This window comes from Phoxinus phoxinus, assembly GCF_949152265.1.
Source record: "Phoxinus phoxinus genome assembly, chromosome: 25".
Classification (NCBI taxonomy): Eukaryota; Metazoa; Chordata; class Actinopteri; order Cypriniformes; family Leuciscidae; genus Phoxinus; species Phoxinus phoxinus.
The window spans coordinates 22,596,397-22,621,342 of NC_136900.1; the positions used below are offsets into that span (position 1 = coordinate 22,596,397).

The following is a 24,946-nucleotide window of genomic DNA, read 5'->3' on the forward strand; positions in this document are numbered from 1 at the left end:
GTGACCTTTTGTCACAGGCTGGGGGCACAATCTACCAATATCCCCGGATGGACATGTGGAAGTTGTGGGTTTGACCTCTGAGAAGGTTCAAATGCTGAACTCAACTGAGGTTGTTAAGACCATCTTAAATTCTAAAAGCTCCCTCCACGGCAAAACTATACGCTTTTAAAGTGGAGAGTCTTCACTATATTACACTTTATATTTATGATGCAAAGAACTTCAGTTGGACCCTGTTTACTGCCCGGTTGGTTCAGTTCTGGGGTTCCTTCAGAATAGTTTTTCTGCTTGTCTATCCCCCTCCACGTTGAAGGTTTACCACGCACCTTTAGGCGATTGATCTTTGGGGTGACACCATCTGGTATCTCGTTCCCTTCGTGGCACATTGAGGTTAAGGCCTGCTGTATATGCAAGAGTCCCGGTCTGGGATTTGACCGTGGTTCTAAAAGGGGCTGTCCCAGGCACCCTTTGAACCTATTGGAACTATTTCAGAGAAGTTCCTTACTCTTAAAATGGCTTTCTTGCATGCTATTACATCTCTGTTGCCTCCTCCTTCCTAGAGTTTGCTCCCTCACCCTAGACCAGGATACGTCCCTAAAGTTTCAACTAACGTAGCACACTCAGTAGTCTTGCAGGCAATTCATCATCCTCCATTTCTGTCGGCAGACCCAAGAGAGGCTTAATGTGCTTTGCAGTGTTAGGTCTCTTGAGTGTTACATCCAAAGGTCTGCTCAGTGGCTTAAGACTGACAAGGTGTTATCTACCGTTTTACCCAGGTGGGGTTCCTCGATGTCCAAGCAGAGAATAACCAAATTGATTGTTGAGGCTATCTCTATGGTTTATGAGGCACATGACCTTCCGTTGCCTCTAGTTGTGAGGCCCCGTTCTATTAGGAGTACGGCAGCATCTAAGACTTTACTGTCAGGAGTTTCTCTCCAAGTGTATGATGCAGCGGGCTGGGCACACACATTCATTAGATTTTACAGCCTGGATCAAGACTCTACACCAGGGTCTCGGGTGTTTATGTCCTAGGCTGTGGTCGTCATGATTCACACTATGACATGCATTTGTCAGTATGGCACAGAGGGTATTATTGTTCTCAAAGCATCAAAATTCTGTTGAGACAGGGCCAACATTCGGACGCATGTGTAGAGTTCCCTCGAAAGTGAACGTTACCCATATTTATTCACAATAGAACATAGAAAACATATCAAATGTTTAAACTGTAGATATATACCATTTAAAGGAAAGAATAAGGTAATTTTGAATTTGATGGCCATCTCAAAAAAGTTGGGACAGGGTAATATTAGCCAGAGTTACTGTCGTAACAGATACGTTCTCAGATAATGATCTAGACATTAATTTAGTGAACGTCTTAAATTGCAGGTAAACTATTCAATAAAAGGGTGTTATAGCCAGGAATAAAACAGCAGATTTGGGAGAATAAAGTAATTCTCAGCAATGTTTATTGTTCCTCCTAATTATCATTCACAGGATCTTAAACTTGGAGATGTTCTGCAGAAAAAGAACATGTGGGAAATTATAGGAGAAGGTTCTGCGGCAGAGAAGCCAGGACTGGGAGGAAAGGTAAATATTCAAAGAATCTTGTACTGATAAACCTCAAAATCATAAAAATAGGTTGGGAATGAGTCACTTACTTAATGCCCTTCTCTAACATTTATTTTAATCACCTTTTATATTTTTAGGGATCCTCAGGTAAACGGTACAAGTTTGTTGTGACAGGCCATGGCAAATACAACAAGATTCCCACTGAAGGTGATCATTGCAGTGTCTACCCAAATGGAAAACCAAGTGAGACACATTCCACTATTTTACATAATAAATCTCAAATTTGAAAGCTTTTTAAAGTAAAAAAGTCCTTGAGAGAACGTTTAAATGGGTCATGATTTTTTTTATTAGTATTTCATGTTTCCTGAGGTGCACTTATAATGTTAGTATGATTTTACAGCAAAATTGTCATAATTTAGAAATACAAGGCAATTTTTCTACCCCTTTAGTCCTTTAATTTGCATGCTCTGTTGGAAGGAGTGCCTCTACTGTGAATGTCAATTAAATAATGAGTGAATACTAAGTAAATGCCCACTGCTATGATTGGCTAGCATCTTTGCATATGAAATAAGTACAATCCCAATTCCAAAAAAGTTGTGTAAAATATAAATAAAAACAGAATGGAATTTGAAAATTGCATAAACCCATATTTTATTCACAATAGAACATAGAAAACAAATAAAATGTTTAAACTGAGGAAATTGTATAATAAAATAAGGTAATTTTGAATTTGTTGACCATTACAAATTGGGACAGGGCCATGTTTACCAACCACTCTTGTTTTTACAACAGTCCGTATACGTCTGGGAACTGAGGAGACCAGTTGCATGGAGTTTTGGGAGATAAATATTGTTTGCTTCTGAGAGAAGTCTCTAGATACTCTTTTTTTATACCCAATCATGTTACTGACCTGTTTAAATTAACCTTATTAGTTGCTAAATGTTCCCCCCAGCAGTTTATTTTTAGTAACACTTAAACGTGTTGTGGCCATTAAATTCAAAATCACCTTCTTTTTTTTCTTAAAATGGTACATTTCCTCAGTTTAAACATTTGATGTTTTCTATGAATAACATATGGGTTTATGATATTTGCAAATCATTGCATTCTGTTTTATCTACATTTTACACAGCGTCCCAACTTTTTTAGAATTGGGGTTGTACATCTGGAACTCTCTTGAAAACGTTTAAGTTTTTACTGTTACAGCTGTCGAGATTAACTAATCATGAAAAGTGTTAATTATAGTATTACTTTTAGATCTACTGCCGCCGCATAAAAGGTTGCAGCAATGAGCATTGTAGCCGATGACAGACATGTCTGTTGAGCGCATGAATGCAGTGATCTCGTCATTACAACTCAATTTCTGCACTCGTAATGAATAATTTCATCATAACCAACAGTGCAAACATGATGTAAATAAGAAATTCATTGTGCAGTGTAGACAGCATCATTGATTAATGGGGGTTTTGGTGAGAGTCCTGAACTCTGATAATCTCGCATTGTGTTATTGACAGCTCCAGCGATTATAAAGGGAGGGTTCTTTGATAACTTTCAGTGTGTAAATGAATTACAATTCAGATTATTTTAATGCTATTAAGAAAAATAATGTGAAGTTGACCGTTTAGTCACTGTATTTACAGATGCATAAACAGCAAAAAATTATTATGAGACAAAGAACGTCTGACTGTACATGAATCCTTACATATCTGATATCACTGACCACAGATCAGGCATTAGAATGAACACTGTTACTTATGTTGTGGCATAACAGTCGGGTTCATATCTTACAGTAAAAGTTTGCAAAGCCTGACATACAGGTGAAACTCAAAAAATTAGAATATCGTGCAAAAGTTCATTTATTTCAGTAATTCAACTTAAAGGGTGAAACTAATATATTATATAGACTCATTACATGCACAGTGAGATATTTCAAGCCTTTATTTGTTATAATTTTGATGCTTATGGCTTACAGCTATGAAAACCTTTTCACAATATTCTAATTTTGAATTTGGGGTTTTCATTAACCACAAGCCATAATCATCAAAATTATCACAAATAAAGGCTTGAAATATCTCACTTTCCATGTAATGAGTCTATATAATATTTTAGTTTCACCTTTTAATTTGAATTACTGAAATAAATGAACTTTTGCATGATATTAAAAATTTTCGAGTTTCACCTGTATATAACATAAATACTTAAGAAGACCAATGTATGATATCTAAACTAAACTATGGAGAGCTAATATAATGCCTGTTAAAAATAAGCTATATCTGAAAACGCCTGGAAATAATTTAAACCTTTTTAAGTCTTGTAATCTGCAGGGTTTTCATATGACTGTTTGATCATATATTTGACACTTGTATCTCAAACAAATCACAGCAAGCTGCTAACATAATGCAAATGTTTTCATTCAATGGCTAGTGCCATAAAAGTGATGTAATACAAAAGAATAAGAATAATATAATCTCTTAAAACATGTATTTTATTAGAAAAATATATAAAATAACATTAAATCTAGTACAGTGCAGCTTAGAATGCAAAGCATTATACACATCACTGTCAGTAAAGAGAAAATATTCTCAGTCTGACGGTTTCTGCAACAAAAGACAAACATGCAAAAAAGGCCAAGCCTACAACTTAACATGATCTAAGCCTGAAATGAGAACATGCATGAGTTGACAATCAGCATTCACTTTTATTCATTTAATCACATGGAAAAACCAGAGCATTTATATTTTTTAGGTTTGTAAGGCCTATTTTAGGGCTCCATCAGTGAAAGCCATTTGTCAACACTGAGCACCAAGTATGCAATCGGCAGAGTGCACCATGCCTTGCTTTCAGTACTAATAAGGCTTATAACAAATTCCAAAACTTACCATACTTACTGTTTACATCTCTCTTATACTATCTCTTAATTCTTTCTTCCACAGTTAACCAGTTCCACTTTGCACACCCACCTAAAACTTACACTCAATTGTTCATACACCTTAAAAAAAACATACATTAGCAGTTTGTCCCTTGGCCTTGACACCATGTTATCTTTAAAGATCGACAGGAAAGAATTATAAAAAATGTATATATATATACAGTATATATATATATATATATATATATATATATATATATATATACATATATATGGCTTATATTCACAATACTTGTTATGCTGTTCTCCATAAATTTTATCCTTCATTAAGCTACATTTGGCTGTAAAAAATATTTTTGCTATGGAAAAAGGTGTGGTGCTATTTATTGTAATGTCAAAAAAAGAATGCCGTAAGATAACGTAATATTTAAAAGCTAAAAGATGCATTTATTTCATATTTGTATACCCAAAAACACTTTCTTGATTTTCTTAGATTTTGGTGACTTGTGGCAGGCTGGAGTCATCATTTTTCTTTTTATTAAATTATTATATTTTTTTTTTTGACAAAGATGTTCAGGGATGCAAGTATCAGTAAAATATTACCATATTTGACATGCTTATAAAAAATGGTCAAGATAAGTTTTGAAAGTCTTAAGCAAAAATATATATATTTTTTTATTTTCTTTATTCATTATTAACTTAAATGGCCAATGCCAACTGACAAGTGGGCAATTACTGGCTATTGTGCATTTGACAGAGAGTAATTTAGTTTAATTACAAACTGACCTGTTATAAAGATATAAAATTAAAAGTTTTAGGGAAAGAATTGTGTGAGATAATAAACAGAACTCTACAATTGCAATGATAGCCTTGCCTATCATTTATGTGTTATCCACTTAGATGTCAGTGGTTTAATAAGTACTGAAGCCTTTGGCTGTTCTATTAAAGTCTTTTGGTTCTTCGTCTTTATTTTTGCGGCCAATGAGTCCCATTTCAAAAACTGTTGCAATCTTTGTTGCTGGTCGAGAAGCTGCCTCTCTTAGTCTTCTGGCATCAAACCGCGGGCTGTACAGGAGAACTGGCAAACGCTGCGCAAATGAGGGAATCTCTTTTGCAGTCTTCTGTTCTGCCTCCATCTTCTTTTGCTCCTCAGTTTTATTGGATTCAATTTGTTGTATTATGTTCTCTTTGGTGGAGAACATTTGGAAGAGGACAGCATCCCACATCTTTGTTGCCCTAGGGGAGTCTTTACTGTCCTGGCTCTCACTAAGCTTATCTTCGTCTTCAGACTTATTTTGCATTTCACTTGTATTTTGATTAGCGCTGGCATGGACATCTTTCTTTGACCCAGGCTCCCCCTCTGGAAATTTGGGTTCCTCTGCTTCGACTACCATGTGTTTTTTAAGGCGAGACCAGCCACTGAGTTTTGACTTCAAGAGAGGTTCTGCAGATAGGGAAGAGCCTTCACCCTCCTTCATATCCACTGTAGGCTTGATCACTTGTTGGGGACTAGCTTTTGTCTCCCCTCTTTCAACCTTTACATGTTCAGTGTCCTTTGTTTCAAGGTGCTTTTGGTCTTCTTTTGGTTTAGCCAGAGGCTTAACCACATCTTTAACCTCTCCATTTTCAGGAGGTTTTTCAGATGCAAGATTCTGCTTCTTAATTCTCTCTAACAAAGATATGTTTGCCTCGGTTGGTTTCTCTTGCACTCTGGTTGTTTCCGCTTTAACTTTACCTTTCGACAGCTTTGGAAGTGCTGGCTTTCCCATGTCTATGTCAGGCAATGGCACAGCCTTACTTTCAGGTTTTGGAGTTTCCTTCGTAGTTGGAGGGGTTGGTGTCATTTGGGAAAGTCTGGGAGATCCATAGGTTGGAGTTCTGACTCTTGGCGTCACAGTGCTTATAGCCTCTGCTTTTGCTTCTGATGGTGGTGCGTCAGCTACAGATATCACAATGGTTGGAATTTTAACATCAGGAATTTTTGGCACAGGTGTCTTGCAAACATCCTCTACAGAGTTAGCTTCTGGTTTAGATGCTGCCTTTGGAACCTCTGGAGGTGGAGCTACCACAGCGGTTTCATCTTTAACAACAACATTCAGAGGTGGCTGGACTTTATCTCGCTCTTTAGGCTTTACCTCAGACTTATCATTTGTCATGGTCACATTTTCATCAGGTTGAGGTACTAATGGTTCCTGTTTTGGAAGATGAGTTTCCTCTACACTTGGTAGTACAGTTGGTGTAGAAATGCTAAAACCGGGTGAGTAACTCTTTATTCCTCCATGGGCAACATATTCAACGGGAGTCAATCCATAATATGTTGTTTGGGATTTAGGTGCTGTTGGTGTTTTTGGTCTTTGACCTGCAAATAGAGGGACTCTAAATAACGTTCTTTGATAGCCAACTGAAGACAAACCATGCTGTGCGAGTTCAACATTGGGTGCTGTTGGGGTTTCAGTCTTTGGATGTAGATTTGCATTGAGGTTTCGGCTTTCCTGCATTGGAGTCTTTGGCTTTGATGACTCGACTTTTGATAGGTTTTCTGAAGTGGCCATATCTGTTTTTTCTTTTAAGAGTTCAGTTGATTTGACATCTATGTCCCCATTTTGGAATATTCCTGAATGATTGGTGTTATTCACCTGATTTGAAATTTTATGAATTTCATCATGTGGACCAGCCATGCTTGAAGTTGGCGTTTTGGATCGTCTGCCCTCCATGTGAACAGGAGAAACAGCAAATAAAAGTGGATTTGGTCTTGAAATCTCAATCACAGATACTCTAACACGTGATGCGTTACCCGAGGGTGTCTTGGGTCGTCCTGAAGATGTTTTTGTTGAGGTTAAGTCATATGTTGGTGTTTTTACTCTAGTTGGTGTTGCAACCCCCTTTATCTCGAGTGTTGGAGTTGTACCTTGTTTTGTCTCGAGTGTAGGTGTTGCATTTTGTTTAATCTCTGAAGCAGGAGTACTGACCCTCTTCATTTCAGACGATGGGATTGTCTCTTTCTTGATTTCAGAAGTTGGAGTTTGGGTTTTCATAATTTCTGAAGTTGGGGTAATCCTCTTGATTTCAACCGTCGGTGTTGCAACCCTTCTGATCTCTCTGGTTGGTGTTCTGTCTCTTATTTCCGTTGTTGGTGTCACTATCCTTCTAACCTCAAATGTTGGTGTTGGGCCTCTCATTAACTCTGCAGTAGATGTTTTACTCCTTGTTGGTGATGCATAAGGTGTTATCAACCCTGCTGACTTTGCCGTATAATTGGTGATCTGAGGAACTTCAAACAATGGTTTTGTTTTTCTAGAATCATTTAAAACAGTTGGCTGAGGGCTTGGAGTTTTAGAGGTAATTACATGGGTGGTAAGAGTTGAGCTGACTTCCGCTCTTTGTGTAGTATGCAGAATAGTTATTGGAGCCGTAGCATGTGTGTCAAGTCCTGGTATTGGTGAGGCTGTGTATGGAAATGCTGGAGCTAGGGGTTGGGGAGCGTTGTGGCCCAGAGCCACATATGGTTGTGGTGAAAACCTTGTTGTCTTCCCATATGTGAATCCTCTGTGATGAGGATAAGGGGACGCAACATGCTGATACAGTGGTCGGACGTTAAAGCGCGGATGTACCGTGCCAATATAGAAAGGTGCCTCTGGAGTTTTAGGAGGAGTTGAGTGATCACTGCGCTCCAAGTCAGGGCTTGCTTCATTTACTGGAGAGAGACTTGAGCGGAAGGGGACCAATGGTTGTGAGGCCTGCGCAGCAGCTTTTTTCTTGGCTGTCTTCTTGAGTAGTTTCTGGAGCCGGACATTTTCTTTCCCAGGTTTGGGAGGCAAAGGTGGTGGGTACTGCTGGGATAGCAGGCCAGCCTGGGCAGCATTGGCGATATTGCCAGCCATAAAATCGTCAACCCCCTGAAACAAATAATAGATATTGTGTACTTTGAACATGACAATAATGATTGTTTTTGCTAATAATGGTAGCAAAGTGCAAACCATTCCAAAAATAGACAGTTTTAAAATAAATCAGAAAAAAAGCTTGTTGTTCACTAATACTGTTGTTTTCTTTTTCTTTCAGATGAATTGTCCAGCGATGACTTGTGAGGAATTTAATTCAGCAATAGCATCTTTCCAGATTCACCAAGAACATTATACATTATCACACACACACACACACACACCTAATAATATATATATATATATATATATATATATATATTATATATATATATATATTAGGGGTGGGAATCTTTTGGTTACTCACGATTCGATTCTCAATTTTAAATCAAATTTCGATTCGATTGTAAAAAAAAAATTACGGTTTTGTATTACTTTTCTTATAGTGTGTGTATTTGACCATTCAAGCGCAATAAGCTGTTCGCATGCATTTAAGAGGCAGTATTTGAGTCCTTTTTCGCGGCTTTATTGTAATTATTAGCACTCTAATGCGTCAATAGCTTTAAGTAGTACAGCGAAGTTTATGTAATGTAACACTCTAGAGTATGGATTTTTTTAATTATGTGAATCGAATACCCCCCCGCCCCACCCCTAATATTTATATATATACCTAAAAAACAACATAAGGAAGTAACAATTGAAATGTATGTATACAATGTATGTGCTTATCTGTCTATGATTTTTGATGATTGCTTAATTTTTTTTAACGTTCTAATGTAAAGGCTTTGGGTTGTTTTCTTAATATCTATTTGTCATATAATGGAAAAAGCAAAAAAAAATAAAAAAAAACCTTTTCTCTGAATTATTTTTTTTCCCTCAGTATTTTTTAGCAGTATTTGTGCTGATATTATGTCCACTTTTAAAGCTACACTGTGTAATTTTTTAAGTTGATTCTTAGCAAAAACCACTTTGTTCTTTCAAAATGATATGTGCTCATTAATGTGATAATTACTTCTACCAACTAATTAGAGCTTAGATCGGGCCCAAAAAATCAAGCCCGACCCTACCCGAGCCCGTGCACGTTGTGTCCGAGCCCGGCCCGGCCCGACACATTAACTGTAATTATGAGCCCGAGCCCGATTTAAACCCGACCATTTTTTTTAAACGTGGGCCGTTATAACTGACGTTTTCAACTACAATTTCCGAGTTGTTTGAACTAACGTTACAGAAATCTGTTTAGAATTACCTTAATGAAAAATGCAACAAGGAGGAATGCATGTAAACTGCGTTGTTTGTTTATTCAGAATGGATCGCAAGTGGATCTGAATGAAGAAACGTAAAAAAAAAATGTGAACAATGATGAACACAGAAAATTAACAAGAATGAACTTTGGACCTACTACTCTAATATAATTCAACAAGGTTTTAGAATATAAAATATTTTTTAAGCAAAATTGCGTCCACACTTGCTGGTTTTAGAGCGGTTCTCCTCTGCTCTCTCTCGTTCGGCGCTGCTGTCATAGGCGAGCAGCGCACACACAATGCACTCGACAAAGCCAACACATATGTTGTCACTGCCCACGACTTGTTTAAATGGTTCCATACCTCCGACTTTCCACCAAACTTGCTCAAAGTTAATTCTCCTGTTTTTATTTATTTTTCTTTACATCTGCAAGCTTCATGCACTTGAGCTACACAATAGCTACAGCACAGCAGTCCCGGTGTGGTGCGTGCGAGTGAAGGAGACGCTGCGCATGATACAACATGACGTGCTTTTATCAAGGGCCCAGCCCGAGGATAGTGGCCAGGTCGGGTCAAGTTCGGGCTCGGGTTCGGGCAGAGAATCTAAGCTCTACAACTAATCAAGTATGCTCGTAAGCGTAGAATCTGCCATTTATAATATGGGTGAGCTGCTCGAATGGCGGAAGCCATGTTGCACCTCCATCTTGAAAATACATTAGCCAAAGAGGGACATACCTGGAAATTCAAGCTTCGCTTTTCACGTTTTTACACTCAGTTGCACCGTGACGAATGCAAGGGGGAGATTACTCGTGACTGCCGGCAGATTTGAATCAATACGGCCACCGTAGGAGTTAAAACGCCCTCGGAATGGGAGGGGCTAGAAAATAATATTTAGTTGGTAGTCATATACAATTTCACCGCTAGATAGGAGAAAATCCTACACAGTGTAGCTTTAACAATGTATGAGTGTGAACTGAATGTGAACGTCAAATAGATAGTTAAGATTTTTGTCAACTACGTTTTTGTATTGATTTTCTATGCTATTTTTATACTCTGACATATTGTTACATTTATATAGAATTAAAAAAATAATAGATTAATAGTAGAATAATCCAAATTCCTGAAGCTGATTCGTATGCCTTTTAAGTCATTACCAATCTGTTTTACACCTTGGTGTGTTATATTTTATTACAAATATGACATTGATTTTCTTACCTCTTTGCTATTGTTCATCGTTTTGCATAACACATAATTGACTACACTTTTTTGGTTTTCAAGAAAACACTGGAAATAGTCCATTTATCATATTTATAATATTCATATCATCCTGTTTGTTTAGTTATTAATTTTTTTTCTACCCAATGGTATCATGGTTAAAAAAGAATGTGATTTATAGTCCATTAACGTTTTTATTTTCAATAAACTTGATATTTTGTATGATTCTTCATTTTGATTTTGTAAAACTCAAGTTTATGACACATTCACATGCAGTAAACTTCCACCACAAATCTAGGGTGGCTCCTTGGCCTAATTTTAGGGTGAAAGCAAATGAGCAAGTAATCTGCTCTGTCACAGAGTGTGGTGCCACTCTCCACCCTCACTGTAAACCAATGCCAAGGGGGCAGCCACTGCTGTAGCCATAGGTGGGACAGCTACATTAAATTACATAATAAATCACTGAAAATGTACTACCAATCAGATTCAGTGTTGTCTGTTGACGCACAACCTAAGATCATATATCAAAGAACTGTTTTTATGCTCTTTCATACAGTATTGATTATTACTGGACTATTAAAAAAAGTATTCATATTCATGAAATCTCCTGGCTAATTTATGCAATAATATAGTATAATATATATGAATCCATGGGTTTATTAGCATTTGCATAAAAATAAATAAATATAACTAAATTTATCTTAATTTAATATATATTTTCTCCAAACACAGAAATTCTTAACATAAGCAATTTCTGCTTCATAAGTACATTTATCTTATTTAAAGAATGATTAGATATTTGACTACAAATTACAAAAACTAAGCAAATATTATTTACAGTGTAAAATACAGAGAATTTTTTATTTATTTTGTGTCTGTATAACACAATTTTTTGCAACAGTTCAAATGTAGGCCACCTGTAAGAGCTTGTAAAAGAAGTCTCCAGCCCAGAGAGACACATATGAGAGGAGGTCATCCTTTTAAGGGCCTGGTAGGCTGGGCCGTTTGGAGAATTTCCAAGATGCAAGTTCAAAAGAGGAAAGGGCGAGAATAGCAAAGCAGTAAAATCATGCACTGCCTAATTGCTTCTTAGCAAAAAAAAAAAAAAAGGATTTGTACATGTAAAGACATATGGTCTACGACAATATGCACACTTGTATGTGTGTGCTTAAACTTACCAAGAGATGACTGTAAGACAGTTGAAGACAGTTCAGACAAGGTCCCCTGTAAACATAAACATGCATGAATTATGCAACTGTATTTTAATGAAAAGGACATATATAAATTAGACATAAAATATGGTTGCATTGAAACATATATTGGTAGTACTAATTTAATTTTAACAGTGTTATATTACACTCCCTAATGCAGAAAGTTAGCCTGCTACAACTGTTAATGCCTTTTCCCAAAGGACAGACATGGCATGCACTTCCACACTAGGTATTCATATAATAATAACCAGAAGACAAAAATAAAATTTCAAGCGGTTTTGCTGTGGTTTTATACCTGCGTGTCTGCTGTTCAGGGGTGTCCGGCGGCTGCCTGCTTGTCCCAGCTTGGACTGTCAGAACGGGAGACTCATGTTGAGTTCAACTATTCCCCCTTCCTTCAAATGGAAGGCACAGGCTCCATAGCAGTCCAAAAATAAAACCCTGAGCCCGTTACTCAGAATGCACACTGACTGGTGACGGTGTAGAGGGAACCGTCAGCGAAGCAGGGGGGATCCAGGTCACCTTAGATATTACCAAGTGCCCCCCTCCCCCATGACACCAGATGCACACCCTCATTTACACATCTATAAGCACAGCGCCCCCTACAGTTAAGAAGAAGAAGAAGCAGTTGTTTCCTTTAAAGGGATATTTCAGGTTAAATCTTTAAAGTCACCATGAAATTGGAGAAATAGCAAACTACAATGATTCAATGATCCAATCAATTCCTGATGAACAAAATCAAGTGCAGTTTCAGAAGCAGTTTCACTCAGATATACGTCACAATGGGGAAGAAAAAGCTAAAGCAAATTCCGTTGATGTCGACTTTAAAGTAGACCCCTGTGAATTGTCGTTTGCGAGACATTTCAATTTCTTAAGATATTTGAAACAGAGTTTGTCACATTTCATATTGATTGGCAAAGGTTGTAGTGCAAACAAGCACCAAGGCTGATTCAACTTTTTAAGTTGAACTTTTCTTCAACTTAAGTTGAAACTTAACCCCGTAATTAAACACACCAAATATTTACGGAAGTCTCTGGCAAGGAGTAAGGGTTGGAATAAAAAGCCAGACTGATTTGATTACACCAATAAGCTCATGTGTTACATGACAGACGTCAATCATTCTGACAAAAATGATGAAGTTGACATTTACACTTGTTTACAATAAAAGAGAACATTGTGACTGACTTGTTAGCGTCTCTCAGACATGAAACTCATCTAAACACTGCATTTCAGAATGTAACTAACTGGTGAAATTCACAAATCCTCTGTATGTACAGTGGTTTGAGAGGTTTCATATTTAAATTAGTGCTGTCAATCAATTAAAAAAATAACGAATTAATGACACAATTTTCTGTAATTAATTGCGATTAATCGCACCAAACATTAACGTTTTTAATATATTTTATATTGTAATATTTTCACATTAAATATCTAAAATAACAGAAACAACATACAGTGTGTTTGAAATATTTGTTTAATGGTATCTTTTACTAAGCGCTATAAATAAAGGGTAGAATCACTGATACCAGCACTGATACTGATGTCTCTAATAATTTTTTTCCCTCAGTTTTAAGTGTGCAATTTTAACATTTAATAGGCTTTAAAAAATATAACAATTTAAGTGAACTTAAAAAAATATTCACATTAACCCACATAAATCTCACAATAAGCTGTCCCTTTAATATATCAGGGCTCAACGCTAAGGTTTTTTCTACTGGTCCAGTCGGGCCGGTTCTGATTTTTACCTGTAAAAAAAAAACGTTTTTGTTTTCATTGTTTTTGACCCATGTAACCTTGTAAACAGGGCTTTGAGATTTTCAGGTAGTTTTTTGTGTGTATGTGTGTTTTATCAAATTTTAATTAAAAAATGTAAATAAAATTTGCTAAATTAACATGCAAATTTTGACAGCCCCAATTTATAATATACCATTTATTTATTATAATTGATGATTATTTATTAATTTGCTTACTATTTATTATCGTATTTCCTGTTCTTGTGTTTATCTTTCTACAAATTAACTAATGTTGTCAGGCTGGAATGGCTACGATTGTAACCACATTGAATGTCTTTTACCAAGAGAGCGAAGTTAATTATCGAATTCAATTTAAAATCATTTACAGAAATGTATTGGCATATTAGTGACCTCAAGACATTTATAATGAAAAAAGGTAAGGTGTTTGTCACACATATGTGGACTTGGGAGCGAGCTCTGGGGCACACCCCAAAACCTCATCCGACGCATCTATCTATTATGAAAATAACACCAAAAGCTAAGTTCAACCCACTCACGTTCGGCCCTTTCAGAAAATGTGTTAATTGTGCTTACGTAGTACCACAGCAAATATAGCAACAGTGCCTGGACTCACTCCTCCAAACTTACGCCTCTGTTACATTTCCTCAAACCCTCATTCAGCTCCTTATTCAGCGCCTGGGCCAAGTTCTGGACCTTCCCTTTTTAACCCTTCCCACTACAGAATCTCCACCAATGGGAGATTTCCACAGATCAGGTGTCACTATAACAGAAATGCATGTTTGCTGCACTTTACAGCCAGTCTTCGCAGGCAGGGAGCTCACTTCTTTCAGCTTTCTGAGGTAAGGGTGAAGAGGGGATGAGTGCAGAGTGTGAGGAAATTGTGAAATCAGGAAAGTTTGTGTGTAGATGTGAGTCAGTTTAGACTAAGACAATTTGTGATAAGTAGCGTGTGAACTCATCAGGTTTTACACAAACTTGCGGAAATCTTATAACCTAATGAATTTAGTTAGAATATCATTTATGGACTCTTAATTCGAAAATATATATATTAAAGCTGGATAGCTTTAAAATTATGTTTAAATTTACATTTAATTTATTTTAAGTTGTCTGAATACCTATCTAGTCAATCTATATGATCGTAACGCTCTATGTCCAAATATAGAAGAAAAAAAAACTTGAGATGGAACTTGGAAACTAGATCCTGAACAATGTTTGGGCCTATTAAGTGCAGCTGTCTAGTCAAATTATTTTTGACCCGAGATGCTTTTAGTTATTGCTCACATCCATTTCCTGATTATTATTTAGAAGTTAACAACTGATTAATTTGTATTTTTAAATTAATCAAACCCTGTAATTATAAAAGATTTTGTATTGATTTGTTACAAAATCTGAGTCCTGCAATAATATATATAAAAATGTTAGTTCTGAAATTGAGAAACAACACACATCATCTACAAAGATGCAAATAACACAATATTTTCAAAGATATGTGTTTTTCTACTACTTGTTTGTCTACACAAGAATATAAGTGCCTTACTATTGAGCTTTTCGATTACTTTTACCGTCCTGACGAGGCCAATGATCTATCAGGCAAAGTGGAAACAAACTTTTACATGTATAAGTATGGGTAAGGGCATTTATGATTGATCAAGTGTCAGCCACAGCCAGTTCACATGTCAGCTAATAATAAAATTAGGTCAGTACTTAGCTAAATGACTTTGCACATCTGCTGAGAAACTGAAAAGTGAAAAACATAGCAGACTACTATAAACAAAATTTAATTGTTGCCTTATAATTTATACAGAACATATTTGGAGGGAGTTTTGGCATCCTACATTCCCAGACCTCACTGAGATTATTGATGATTATTTAATTTGGCAAAAAGCCCCAGTAGTTCAGAATTAAGGGGGCAAAAGGGAGAATATATATAAATATAGAGAGAGAGACTTTATTTTTGTAAGTATTTATTAGAACTCATTGCAGTCTTTACTTGAGGTTCTGATTTGTGCATCGTTATTTCATTTTCTTTTAGTCTCAAAGTCCACTATCACCATGTCAGACACAGAGGAGGTGTAAGTATCATACAGTTTCTATTGAACTGGATGTGTATGAAGTGCACTAAGGGGGCATAATCAAACTTCTGTTTTTTATTTTGTTTTTTACAGTGAGCATTTCGAGGGTGAGTACAATTTTTCAACGTTTTCTTGTAAAATCTTGTTGCCAGAGCATTTTTAAAAACAATTATAAACGATTTAATGTATCCGTTCACTATTTCTCCCTATAATCGTTCTTCTTGTTAGAACGTGGTGAAAGTAGGCAATCACAATGGGACATAAATAATAACTGTGCAATGTGTGATACTTCTGCACTGGTCATAAAATAATTATGAAAATCAAATTATGAAAATAATATGAAATTTTAAATACATTTATGTAGAACATCCTGGTCTGCATTCTCCATCTTTGAGTTTTTATTTTTGCATTGCATTTGATTGATTTTATTACACAATAAGGCAAATCATATGTTATTTATCTTTGCACTGAATCTTTAGTGTATACATTGTAATGTGGAGTGGAAACATGCACTAATTACCATACAGACATAAAAATGTATAAATAACTAAATGTGGAAATAGATTAATGTATAAAATATATATATATAAATGTAGAAATAAATGTAAAAAAAAAAAAAAAAAAAAACATAAACAAGGACTTAGCATAAACTTTATAAAAATGTTATAAATCCATTTATTTTTAATGTTGGCGGATTCGGTCCCCCACGATATTATAGTTAATAATAATATCTATTATGTTCTTGTTTTCTGTTCTTGTTTAATGTTTGCTGTCACTGAAGGGGAAGGTATGTTGATTACAGATGTATCCCACCTTATCAGTGTTAAAGGGACTTGTTACAGTTGTCTGCAGTCTCCTCCTAGTGGACAACATCTACAGTGCTATGCATAAGTTTAGACACCCATGCTAAAGTTGCCTAAAAAGAGGAATAAAAAATCATCTTTTGGAAATGTATCTTAATGCCTTAATTTAAAAAATGAGGAAAACTCCAACCTTTGAGGACACCAATTTTCTTTGTGAATGAATAATGTATCGTAAATAAATAAATGTTCTTCCTTAAAATAAAGGGTGCATAAGTTTGGACACCCCTATGTTAAATTCCCATAGAGGCAGGCAGATTTTTATTTTTAAAGGCCAGTTACTTCATGGATCCAGGATACTCTGCATCCTGATAAAGTTCCCTTGGCCTCTGGAATTAAAATATCCCCACATCATCACACACCCTTCACCATACCTAGAGATTGGCATGGTTTTATTTCAGTTAGCCTAAAAGCTGGTTTAATTTGCATTGAGAGATGATCTTATGGAAAGTACCCCATGTCAATCTCTAGGTATGGTGAAGGGTAAGTGATGATGTGGGGATATTTTAATTCCAAAGGCCAAGGGAACTTTATCAGGATGCAGAGTATCCTGGATCCATGAAGTAACTGGCCTTTAAAAATAAAAATCTGCCGGCCTCTATGGGAATTTAACATAGGGGTGTCCAGACTTATGCACCCTATATTTTAAGGAAGAACATTTATTTTTTTACGATACATTATTCATTCACAAAGAAAATTGGTGTCCTTAAAGGTTGGAGTTTTCCTCATTTTTTAAATTAAGGCATTAAGATACATTTCCAAAAGATGATTTTTTATTCCACTTTTTAGGCAACTTTAGCATGGGTGTCTAAACTTATGCATAGCACTGTATAATGCTGTGGAAAATAACCTATTCACTCCTAGTGGACAACATCTATAATGCTGTGGAAAATAACCTATTCACTCCTAGTGGACAACATCTATAATGCTGTGGAAAATAACCTATTCACTCCTAGTGGACAACATCTATAATGCTGTGGAAAATAACCTATTCACTCCTAGTGGACAACATCTATAATGCTGTGGAAAATAACCTATTCACTCCTAGTGGACAACATCTATAATGCTGTGGAAAATAACCTATTCACTCCTAGTGGACAACATTTATGATGCTGTGGGCAATAACCTATTCACAGATTAGGCTATGAAATGAAATGGGTGAAATAATATTAAATGATAACAACCGTGCAGTGACGCGCTGTTTGAATTCTGCATGGCATGTCCCGAAAACTGACCAACTCATTTTAAGGAGCAGAGCTGCTGTTTCAGAAGAAGAAGCCTCTTCAAGGAGGACTTTTGAATTGGACACATTTAGCTCTAAATATTTTAATAATTTGATATTTAAAAAAAATTATATTATATTTTTTATTTAAAATCTTTTTTTTTATTTTTTATTTTTTTATCTTTAATAATATTAAAATGTATTCAATTGGGATTATAACAAGTCCCTTTTTTATATAAAATAAGGCTGTGCTTGTTTGTTTTTAAAATCTATGTAGATATGTAATAACTTTAATATTTTAATAACTAATGATTTTAAATTAATAATAATAAAAAAATTCCGACGTTTGCTGTGTTCCGTTAACTGAATTGTCCTGAGTGGATTTCACAATAACATATGTACTTGTCTCCTTTTCACTCTTAATACAGATGAGAAGCCAAAGTTCAAGTAAGTATTAGAAACTATAGCCTATATTTGCACATTACTGCACATTAATCAAAATAATTTAATCTATGATATAATGTTCATTTTATTTCTTTGACTCCAGGCCATCAGCACCCAAGATCCCAGATGGTGATAAAGTGGACTTTGATGTAAGAGTTTGTTCCTCTTTGGTGCTCTTTAAAATGGCCATGTATTTGTTAGTGAGGTAACAACATAGTTTCTTGTGTGTCTGAACGCAGGACATTCAGAAGAAACGTCAAAACAAGGATACACAAGAGCTGCAGGGTCTCATCGATGCTCACTTCGAGCACAGGAAGAAGGAGGAGGAGGAACTCATCGCCCTCAGGTCGAGAATTGTGAGTGAACATAAACCGAGAAGTAAAAGAGTCAAGAAATCGTCAGCCTAGCTTGACTTTCTTCAGAAAGTTGTAAATGAACATGTGGATGTTTTCTGTCTTTAAACAGGAGAAGCGCAGAGCTGAGAGAGCAGAGCAGCAGAGGATTCGATCTGAAAAGGATAAGGAGCGCCAGGCGAGACGCGAGGTGTGTAGCACTAGCGGTTTCCATCCAAAGTTGCTCATTTAATTTATGCGCAAAATTGGAATATCACATAAAACATATAAACGAATAAACCAGTTTCCATCCGGTGAGCTGCAGAGAACAAAATCGGCAATTCCTGATAAACTGGCGCTAAATATCAGAAAGATATAAGAAAAATGGAAGTTGTTGAAGTCGGACAAGCCACATATAGTAATTATCATATATAAATGTAATAAATTACTTGTGCGAAACGCAATAAACGCGGTCATGTTATCTTGCTTTCGGAGGCGGACGCCTGGTGTTCGGGAACGCAGTTTTGTAACGTTCAGAACGACAAAAATGAGATCGATTGCAAACGAACTCTGTGGCGGTTCGCTTGAGGTGTGAAAGCAATCCTACCCAGCAAATCAAGCGCTTTAATAATTCATAACTGGAAATGTGCTACATAAAAATCAGCAGTGTCTGATTCTGTGAGTGAGCACATTAGTTATAGTTAACTACTTGAAATGTTGTGAAGGTAATTGCTTTTCTCTGTGCGTTGCAACAAGCCTTGATTCCGTAATGACGCACAAGTGTTTGTGCTACAGCTACAGATAAAGCCGCAATAAGCTCGCAAAGTAAACTTCTCAATCCATCTTGATGGATGATGCAGTGGAAACTCTGACCAATAAGAGGACATCTTTACTCACATGTGACTTGCATAAACACATTTTGGTAAAAAATTGGTACAAATTGTTGCCTTGTGAAAGTGATCCGAACCCTGTTTCGGAACAAAGCAAACGATCTCGGCACAGAGAGATCGGCACCGGCCATCAAAACAATAAAATAAATAATGGGTCGACCACTAACTGGCAGAGTGTCCTGATGTTTCCCACAGGAGGAGAGGCTGAAGAGAGAGGAGGCTGATGCTAAGAAGAAACAAGAGGAAGATGCCAAGAAGAAGTCAGCTCTTTCCAACATGGGCTCCAACTACAGCAGCTACCTGCAGAAGGTAACCATTTAAAACAGTAAAAATGAGCGGAGGACAATGAACTGAAACAACAATGACTGAAACCCTAGGTTCTGTTGTCCTTCAGGCTGACTCCAAGAAAGGTGGCAAAAAACAGACAGAGAGAGAGAAGAAGAAAAAGATCCTGGCTGACAGACGCAAGCCACTCAACGTCGACCATCTCAGCGAGGACAAACTGAAGTGAGTTATACTCTGTTATAAACTGTTAAAGGGAGACCAGGCCATGTGAACTTACTTATGTCTTGTGTCCTGGACTTCAGGGATAAAGCACAGGAGCTGTTTGAATGGATAAAAACCCTGGAATCTGAGAAATTTGAGCACACAGAGAGGTTGAAGAAACAAAAGTATGAGGTGAGAAAACAAATAGCGAAAGAGATAAGAGGACAGGAAACATTTATGAACCTGTACATCCAATTGTCAACAGCAGTATGTTTTCCCTAGAGGTATATTTTGATATCACTGATACATCTCTGATCTTCTACAGATTACTACACTGCGCAAGAGAGTGGAGGAGCTCGGCAAATTGTAAGTTGCATGTTTCTTGAATGTTATGGCGCCCCCTGCTGTGCATGGCCTGTGTGTGACCGCTTCAGTGCATTGACCGATCTTCTTCTGTGATGGTGAAAACAAAGTGAACCTAGGGTGGGCCATTCTACAGAATTGGTGCAAACTGCTGTCCGACAACCAAAAAACACAATTAAAAAGCATTTAAGCATTACAAATTGTAGATGTTTACTAAGATCCTTCTATTATCTATTGAATCTAATGTTTAAAATATAAGCTTAATATATAAAAAATTCACCTAGGTATCGCAATTTTTTTAAACGATTTTAAAATAGATTTTTTTTATTACAGAATCGATATTAATTCAAATTAGATTGCTTTATTTTTGTCCTTGCTTAGAGATGAGGTTGACAGAAGTGAGCAACTTTCGTTTCAACAGAGGATGAAATGTGTCGTTATCTATGAGTGTTGAGTGACGTAATATCCCAAGTGGACGCGTGGAAGCGACGTGAGACTGAATGCACTGAAAATCTTCTTCCATTTCGTCTGTATATTAAACCTTTGACAAAATCCTATCGTAACATTCAAAGCTGTGTTGGCGCTGCCGCTGACCCGGAGAGAGTTGTCATGAAACGGCAGTCTTTTCAACCTCATAGTATCATTATTTCTGTGATACAATAGTTCAAATTATCTGGGGAAAAAGTTTAAAGTTCAAATATAAAAACTGATGTCTACGATAGTGATCAAAATAAAGTAAATCAGCTTTTGATAGAAACTTGCCGATTAAAATAACGTGTTTATCGATTACATTGTTTCGCCACTAGATGGCAACAAGTGACTGTTAAATTTTTTATTTATTAATAAATCATTTATTGAAGAGAATGTAATACTGTAAGATGCTTCTAAAATAAGTCAGAAGGATGTGATGAATTGTTGTTGTAACTATGACTCATCTTATACATCATATACAGTTTATAAGGGTATGATTGAACTTTTCCCCATGATCTAGTGCTAAAAAAAAAGAAAAATATATTGCAATATCGAATCGCAATACTTGTAGAATCGAAAAATAATATCGCAATACATATCGTATCGGCACCCAAGTATCGTGATAGTATCGAATCGGGAGATAGGTGTATCGTCCAAGCCCTTTATAAAATCATAATTTATTGGGTACTTTCAATGGGAGGTGCTGTCCCGAACCCTAACCCCTCAATTTCAACTTGTGATAATGATATTGAAATATTTCTTTTAAATTTTTTCCATTGCTGTTTTTACTTTTTAAAAGAAATCAAAGATATTTTTAAAGTAAAAAACAAAACAAAAAAACACATCCATTTTATATTTTATTTTTAAATAATGAAAAAAATGTCCATTTTCATGTCTCTATCCAAACCAGTGTGTGTTTTAGTCCATTGGCTGAGACTGATTTTAACCACACCCCTACATTTTTGATCAGGAAATATTCTTGTGTGCCTCTCTCTCATAGCCTCTCTTTTATTGTAGATAGGTACCATCATTTTGAGGGAAATGTGTTCAAAAGTCTGAACATATGTGTGTAACTTTAAGGGACGTCACTACCAAACACTTTTTTTCTGCAATTAAGCAAACTTTTTTTGGCTGTTATTCCATAAAATTGAGTTTTTATGCACGTACAACTGTTCAGGGGTGCGTTTCCCGAAAGCATCGTTAGCCAACTATGGTCGCAAGTTCCGTCGTTATCAGCATAGTTCAACGATTTGGTGTTTCCCGAAACCATCGTTCCAACGAACGTTCGCAAACAGCATCGCAAACTTGTGTGGTTGGAGCGACAGCTCTCGAGCTGTGGTTAGAAGCATAGTTTCTAGTTTACATGAGATGTAGACTGAATAAATCCTTATCTTTAGCAAAATAAGCAAGCTGACATTCAGTACAACCCGTGTTATTTATTTAGAATACATACAAATGTAATTTACGTCTTTTAGTTTGTCAAGAGATTTAAAACACCGTTTTTGAAGACTGCGCATGTGCGAACGCGCTCTACTATGTAAGAACGAGCCAAATATTGAGTCTGGTAATAAAGCAAAATAACTGAGAAAAATTAGAAATGGTCTTCAGATGCCATGTCTGTAACTTATATGACAAAATCTAGCGTTAATTCGATCTCAAACAGATTAATTAAAATAATTTATTAGTCCACCACGTGCGAGACGTCATAAACCAGCGTGGTTGAACGATACTTTGCGACATATGGTTTCGGGAAACAGTCGTGACGAGCTAGTTGATTTCTCCAACGATGCATCATACTATGGTAGTTAAGCAGTGAGCAATATAGTTGTACGGGAAACGCACCCCTGTTCAGAACTGTGGTCGGTAACCATGTGCTGGTTATCATCTTTGAACTAGGCTCGAAAGTATCTTAAATTGTCACTACCGAAACAATCATGACCGAAACATGCCATCATTGTTTTGGTAGTGACAAAAGGGAACACATAATCAGTTATTTGGGGGAAATAAACACAATTTCATCATTAGTATCTTAGTATGTTTTAGTTATGTTAAAGTATGCGAGCTAAAATTCTGTAATGTGATTTGGTCGCTATCGAAACATTACTGTCACTACAGAAAATGTGTCGTCACGACCGAAACATGGATGTTTTGTCTAAAATAAAGTATAGGCTACAAAATTATCAACTAAGACGTTATTATAGTGTTTGGTTCAATGTATATTCAAACAAATGAATCCTTAACTTTGAAATCAGTATGATTAACTTAATGCCTTTTACAAAGAAAGATTGGGTTCAAAATACAACAAATCTTATAAATTACACTTGAAATATTTTAAAACGTAAAAAAAATAAAAAAATAGCAACAATTATATATGTACAAGGTAGATGTAAACAAAATATAAATAGGTCAATATAAGCCTTCTTATGAAATTATTTATTTTTTTGTTTCGGTAGTGACAAATTTGGGGAGAGGAAAAATATTCCAAAACTTTCTGAAAAAAAACATGATAATTAACTGCACAATTACTAGAAATGTGTACCTTGGATATTATATAATTTGCATATATAAAAAAATGTGGGAAAAGACACCTTTTTTTCCAAGACGTTTCCAACTCTGACTTTGAACCAATTCTGTAGAATGGCGCAGAGTACGTTTTTTTAGTTGAAAATGGTGTTGTGTAAAAACGGCTCCTTAACAAGCAAGAACACTGCACTCGCTTTCCGAGAACAGCAATATGTTAATCTGCAGATTTACAGATACAAGGAGACATTTGAAATACATTTTTGCAATTATTATCAATATGCAGAAATTGAAAATTAGCATCGTTCATTGTGTTTCTCTATTTTCCACCAAGCTGCCTTTGCATGTAAAGCCATTAATAAAATGCATAAGCTATGAGATGTCATAACATGCTTAATGTCACAGAAAACATTATTACTTCTTATTGTAAAACAACTAGCTACATAATTTTTTCATAAGTTTAATTTTTTTTTTTTTTCATTTTATAATAAAAAAATGTTGAGTATTTTCTTCTTAAAACTGCAGTGAACCAAAGACAGTCTCAAATATGCGGTTTACGAGTGGATCTCTGAGCTGGTGTGAGTGAGTGGAGGCAGGGCTAATTTGCATATTCATAGAACCATGTATATTAAATGAGGCAAGGGGTGTAGAGTTACATTCAAGCTATTTTAAGGCATGGATAATTTTTTATAAGGTCTAAATGACAAGACAGGAGGTTTATGAGAAAAAAGTAAAGATATAATATGAATTATAATAATAAAAATGAAAAAAAAATACATAAAAATAATAATAGGCCTATATATTTTGATCGTTTAATTTTAATAATACATGGAAATAAATTGAAACTCTAACTAAGAAAAAAAAACAGTAGGGATTTCCAGGACTGATGAGCAGACTAGTTTAAACTAGTTTTGTTGAATTCATTGTTGATTGGAGCTGCCAAATAACATTAGGCCTATGAGACCGTAGTGAAGCCTAGGTTGAACGAGCTGCTATGCTTGCTGTGGTGTGACATGTATATTCGTGTGTTTCAATTCGGTTGAGTGTTAAATAAAAGCATAATTTTGCTCACATGTTGTGTTTTGACTACTCTGACATTGCAGCAGCAAGAAGGGCGCCGCAGCTCGTCGCAGAAAGTAAGTGCGTCGTCCTGCGCTGTAGGCCAAGACCTCCACAATGATGATGGACAAGATGCACCCTCAATCTGTGCTGACTGCACATGACTAGATGTTGATCAACCCTCTCTTCATCGTCTTGGACTGTAGTTTATTTCCTCATGTCATGTAAATAAAGTGTGACTTAAAGCCTTAGTACTTGTTCTTATTTAAACATCAATAAAATCGTTGTTTTTGGAGGTTGTCACCCAAGACCTTTTCTTTCTAATTCCACGAGTGCAGAAACAAGGTTCAATAAAAAAAATTCTGTCGCGTAAAATTCGCGAGTTTTATATCCCACACGGTTAAAAATGAAAACGCACGGTTTCTAAATAATGTTACACTGTCTCGTATGTGGAAAGTAAGTGATTAAATTCGAGATTCTTACCTTGTCTGTGCAA

At 36.0% G+C, this 24,946-nt stretch overlaps 3 protein-coding genes across 4 annotated transcripts in view; 2 read left to right on the plus strand and 1 right to left on the minus strand.

The window, feature by feature from the left end:
* The window catches only part of lsp1a (lymphocyte specific protein 1 a), a 37,603-nt gene extending 28,977 nt beyond the window's left edge, over positions 1-8,626 (plus strand). For both annotated transcript variants that reach the window (XM_079604128.1, XM_079604129.1), the window contains exons 11-13: positions 1,492-1,584; positions 1,704-1,809; positions 8,492-8,626. In XM_079604128.1, the coding sequence (XP_079460254.1) occupies positions 1,492-1,584; positions 1,704-1,809; positions 8,492-8,517 (225 nt within the window). In that variant the 3' untranslated portion in view covers positions 8,518-8,626. The remainder of the gene's footprint in view (positions 1-1,491; positions 1,585-1,703; positions 1,810-8,491) is intronic.
* On the minus strand, positions 4,030-12,520 carry prr33 (proline rich 33). The gene is made up of 3 exons (XM_079604127.1): positions 12,273-12,520; positions 11,945-11,990; positions 4,030-8,328 (listed from the first exon to the last, which is right to left on the minus strand). The coding sequence occupies exon 3, from the start codon at positions 8,311-8,313 to the stop codon at positions 5,344-5,346; it is 2,970 nt and encodes a 989-aa protein (XP_079460253.1). The 5' UTR covers positions 8,314-8,328; positions 11,945-11,990; positions 12,273-12,520; the 3' UTR covers positions 4,030-5,343.
* Positions 12,521-14,483: 1,963 nt separating this feature from the next.
* tnnt3a (troponin T type 3a (skeletal, fast)) lies at positions 14,484-24,745 on the plus strand. Its single transcript, XM_079604135.1, has 12 exons — positions 14,484-14,570; positions 15,764-15,803; positions 15,897-15,910; positions 18,314-18,332; positions 18,433-18,478; positions 18,569-18,685; positions 18,795-18,872; positions 19,747-19,860; positions 19,946-20,058; positions 20,139-20,229; positions 20,363-20,403; positions 24,495-24,745. The coding sequence occupies exons 2-12, from the start codon at positions 15,784-15,786 to the stop codon at positions 24,529-24,531; spliced, it is 690 nt and encodes a 229-aa protein (XP_079460261.1). The 5' UTR covers positions 14,484-14,570; positions 15,764-15,783; the 3' UTR covers positions 24,532-24,745.
* Positions 24,746-24,946: the final 201 nt, after the last annotated feature.

Coding starts and splice junctions, on each gene's coding strand:
- prr33 (XM_079604127.1), bottom strand. CDS start 8,313: ATGGCTGGCAATATCGCCAATGCTGCCCAGGCTGGCCTGCTATCCCAG.
- tnnt3a (XM_079604135.1), top strand. CDS start 15,784: ATGTCAGACACAGAGGAGGT. Junction 18,686..18,794: donor TCGCCCTCAGGTCGAGAATT/GTGAGTGAACAT, acceptor GTCTTTAAACAG/GAGAAGCGCAGAGCTGAGAG. Junction 20,404..24,494: donor GTGGAGGAGCTCGGCAAATT/GTAAGTTGCATG, acceptor CTGACATTGCAG/CAGCAAGAAGGGCGCCGCAG.